The 4,794-nt window shown below is 32.9% G+C and overlaps 1 protein-coding gene across 1 annotated transcript in view; it reads right to left on the bottom strand.

Moving 5' to 3' along the window:
• Window positions 1-34: 34 nt before the first annotated feature.
• Window positions 35-4,794, bottom strand: part of LOC110459349 (ras suppressor protein 1-like) — a 13,062-nt gene continuing 8,302 nt past the window's right edge. Inside the window, exons 4-9 of the mRNA XM_021511562.1 lie at window positions 4,622-4,674; window positions 4,207-4,325; window positions 3,741-3,823; window positions 3,296-3,410; window positions 2,821-2,953; window positions 35-2,182 (exon numbers count right to left, since the gene is read on the bottom strand). Of these exons, the coding sequence (XP_021367237.1) occupies window positions 2,101-2,182; window positions 2,821-2,953; window positions 3,296-3,410; window positions 3,741-3,823; window positions 4,207-4,325; window positions 4,622-4,674 (585 nt within the window). The 3' untranslated portion in view covers window positions 35-2,100. The remainder of the gene's footprint in view (window positions 2,183-2,820; window positions 2,954-3,295; window positions 3,411-3,740; window positions 3,824-4,206; window positions 4,326-4,621; window positions 4,675-4,794) is intronic.

Consider the following 4,794-nt stretch of genomic DNA (forward strand, 5'->3'; position numbering starts at 1 on the left):
CTTGAATAGTTCTATATAAAAAAACAACACTTACTTTTAAAAGCTTATAATGTATTTATTGAGTTGTATAAATAAACAGTTAAGTCATATTTGGCATATATGTGCATATATTCAGAATGAGCTCCATCCATCTCGAAAATAAACTATAATTAAAAAACGATCCAATAGATCCTGATATATCAACATAGACAACGATTTTTCCATAACTTGATCAGAAACTGATATCGAGATCAGCAAGATTTAATATTTATTCTAAATTTCAAGATCAAACAGAATGTTCTTTATTATATGTGTCTTTACAATACCAGGAAACCATAGCACTGCTTATGGCCTTCATATTTCCTCGTAACATGCAAGCATTCTATGATTGATTTTCAAATATACTGAATATAAAATGTACATCATTTAATTTCAGTATCTTACATAGAAATTCTGCATCTATTACAACCATCCATGATCCATGATTAACAATATAAATGCCATATTTCTTACTCGTGAAAACCCCAAGGAGCTTCTTTAGGCATGAGGTCAAAGGGATGCCAGACTTATTCCTGAGAAATATTAATCTGAACAAAAAAGATGTTATTCCTCACTAAGACTAAGAAGCGTAGTTATGAATTTGACACAATTATGTAAAACGTAATCTTTTATACATTTGATATATAAAACAATAATATGCATTTAAATATTCATACACAAATAACATACTTATTTGGACATTTAAAAAACAAACAAAAATGAACATGCAAACATGAAATTACAATGTATAAGCAAGCATGGTATACATCAATATACATTGAATATTTAGTTATATAGCAGATGAGAGGGAAAAAGTCCTCTGCTTGAAAGAAGTTTAGGATTAGCCGTTTATATAATTTAGTAATCACAAATCACACCTGTCTCTAAAACTGTTCACAGTGCCCCCCTCATTTAACCCAAGATGTCCACCCTCAGTCATTGCCAACGGTTATATTTGTACAGGTATCCTTACAATATACTACAAGGTTGTACTGCTAACCTCCGCCAATCCTATAGCTATGTTAACATCATGTTTTACTCCAAAATACAAACACCACAGTCACCGTTACTGGTAGTATGATATATTGCCCGGCATCAGGAGTCTAATGAGTTAATCAGCTTATATCACATCAAACAGACAGATGTCTCCAAATAATAGGGGTTCAATTTGTTACTACCAGGTAATACATATAAATACCATACAACCTAATCAAAGCAGCAAGTCAAGAAAACAGATTTCATAAAACTTGTACATTATTCTTAAAACAAATGTACAGATTATTTTATTGACATTGAGAAAAGAAATTAAGCAAACGATAAATGGAGAAATGTATGTGACCCCATGAGATGTAAATGCTTTAGGTATTTGTACTGGCTACCTATAAAAAGACATGACAAAAAATAGCACCATTTATCTAAAACCATCAGCTACCTTATCGTCAAGATTGCCAAACAATTATTTACTTGGAGGATCTTTAAAAATACAAACGTCTTTGGTTAAAACTGAATATATGACAAAAACAGGTGACATTGTTCATATAAAAATACTTTCGCCGACACATACTTCACTTTCTACTCAAGTTGAACCCAATGAAACTATTCAATGTAACCTGTTTAATTGGCAACATGAACAGGACAATAAAGGAAAAGGTATCCCTGATTAGAACTGACCTTGACAGATATCTTTTACTGATTTTCATTACATTATGTTAGTATGTTAAACTGAAATAAAAGTGTTGAATCTTTTCATGGTCAAGTTCATAGGTTGATGAATTAAGATGGTCAAGATATAATTTCAACAGTAATTTGTCTCCAGAACACTCAATTCTCATTCCATAAACTTGACAATAAAGAGATTCAATTCTTTTATAAACAATTAAAAAAAAATCTTGAACAGTTTCCAAAAGACTTCAAGCAATATATTGTTTCCACAACAGAGAAGTAGTTTACAAATCTGTGTTCCAAATAAAATTGTTAAGGTTTCCTGTTTGTTTTAGTGTAAACCCTGATGGCTTAGTTGACTCTCTGCTGTTTTGAGTAATCTGTAAGTTGAGTATTCTTCTTCCCCAGGGTATCCAACCCTCACCCTCGGCTGATCTTCTTAGACTTGTCATTTGTCTTTGGAGGAGGCGCAGATTCCGCAGCAATATGGCGGCCATACAAACTGCAACAGAAGTCAATGTAATATTGAATACCGATTAATAACAAGTTCAATAAGGATTCCATTTTCTGACCACAGAAAATTTAATTCTGTGAAAATACAGATATTAAAATAATTGAATATTACTGGCCTATGCTAACACTAATATAACAAGAAATAAATTTGTTCATCCTTTTCATGTGGCAGATAAAGAAAGATGTGCCACAGCAAGCAAATACTGAATCGAGATGAGGGGGCTCATATACTTTTACACATCTACGACTAGGTGTTTAACAAATTTATTTGGCGATTTGATCATCTTTTTGTACATATATGTACATACGCTTTACCAGTCATTTGCCTGATGAAAGTGACAGAGTAAATACTGTACCAGTCATCCAAACTTTGCATACATATATTTAACTGGTTGTGTTATTGTTTTAACTTGTATACACATCCAAACCAACTGACCATAAAATTTGTGTTTTGGACATGAAGGTTTAGGATATATGTACTCTTTAACAATTTTAAATGTCGCTCTAAACAAGATGGGTTTCATTCAAACTAATTTTTTTTGGAACCAAAGTGCTCAAACTGTCAGATTTCCCCCATTTTCTAGAATTGTTAGATTAGAATTTAACTAGTGTGGAGAATAAACTTACAATCTATAGGTGTCAGATCTGATGTAGTCAAACACATGGGAAACGCCCACTTGGTACTGGTCAGCTATCGGGGTCACCCAGGGGTTGTTCTCGCCACGGAACACCTGCTTCGACCCCACAAGATCAAGGTTACCTGAATCACAAATTTCTTATGTTCCTCAAATAAAAGCAGAAGTCAGTCTTATCTAACATTTCAGTGGGACATTCTTAACTTATAACAGTTATATGTTTCGGAATGCTGAATATGTACAAGAAAAATTTGTGTTTATTCATTGAAGTTCATGTAGGAGGGAACATTTAGTAATTATGCTTATTGAAGATAAATGAACAGGGATGTCCTATTTTTACCTTTCTATTCAAAGTTTCCAGATTTTCATATGCACTTAAGTAAAGTGGGTTCATGAGTCTTAAAACCCTAAGATTTCCACTCTATAAACCTGCATTATTATCATTGTCGCTCCGTTACTAGACATACCTAACTCTGGAGGCAGTACGGTAAGCCTGTTCCCCTGAAGGTGCAGCTCCTTGAGGCGAGGCAGTTCTCCTACCTCTTTAGGGATGGCTATCAGATCATTGTCTCTCATCACCAACTAAAAAATCAGCATACATGTTAAATGTATTCCATATCCCTCCCACACCTTGACATGAATCAACATGTTTACAGTATTTTTTCTATTTCTCATTTTTTTTTATACATCACGGGTAGAAACATTTACTGAAAGGACATTGATGAACAAAACATTAAATAATAGAAAGCATATTATGTATATCTGACCTATAAGATATGTCCTAGGAAGATTTAACGTTTATTAGCGAGGTTCTGTCAAACAGGCTAATTTGCCACTATTCCTGTTTTACTTCACTGATCATAAACAAGACTTAAATAACTGTATGATATCTTTTTATTAATAGGTACTCACAATTTGAAGATTCTTTAGCCTGCCAATCTCAGGAGGAATAATTTCAAAATCATTATCCCCAAGGTACAGAGCCCTCAATGTATCTGAAATAGAAATGATGTAAAATGAAACCATGTTGGTGCTCATCATGTTTTTCCTCTGTTTTGATACCTCCTCAATTCCTAGTATTTTTATTTTGACACATCTAAATTTCTGAATATCTAAATCTATATTCCGAGGTCCTATTGAGTCAATGTGTAATGACGACATGACTATCCAATAAACAAATTGTATAGGTGAGGATGTGGGACAGTTTTAGAGAATATAATTCTTGCACAAGTTAACATGCCTTTTCTTTATGCTGAATTTCACAATACTTTTTGCTTTGGAAGTTAAAACACTAATCATATCAACGTAGAGAACAAATGTAAATAATTTTATGTTATCCACTTTTCTTTTACATCTACAAGAAAGTCACTGTGTTTACCCAAACAGAAGAAATTTCCAGGGAGAGACTTCTCATTTAAATTGTTGTAGGTCAGTTCCAAAACTTCCAACACAGGAAAGGCGCCAAAACCACGGGGCAAGGAGTTCAATTTATTCATTCTGAAACAAAAATAATTTAAGTATCTCATTACGTAATATGTAGTTAAAAGACAAGAGATCTAGACAAACTGGACCCACTATGAGTGGTTTGTACACTTCACATGTAAACTGACACAGATACAGGCCATATTGGTTTAGAAAATCACTGCATTAAAAGTGTAGAATTTTGATAGGTAAATTAATGATTCACTGACTCAGAATTGTATGCAGAAAACAGTCTTTATTTATTTCTAGATGTTAAATTAATTTCAATATTTAACTATTACCCATGAAATTTGAAAAAATATCAAACTTACCCCAGATTTAATATCTTTAACTTCATCAAGGAATTAATTGTACTTGGGATTTCCTAGAAGAAATCAAACATATTTAATGAATTACAGTTCAAACTAATGTTATCCAGAGGCTCTCTAATACTCTTGCGTACACTAACAGTTACCACCAGGCTCACTTATACTCGCATACACTA

This window comes from Mizuhopecten yessoensis, unplaced genomic scaffold (genome assembly GCF_002113885.1).
Source record: "Mizuhopecten yessoensis strain PY_sf001 unplaced genomic scaffold, ASM211388v2 scaffold10045, whole genome shotgun sequence".
Taxonomy (NCBI): domain Eukaryota; kingdom Metazoa; phylum Mollusca; class Bivalvia; order Pectinida; family Pectinidae; genus Mizuhopecten; species Mizuhopecten yessoensis.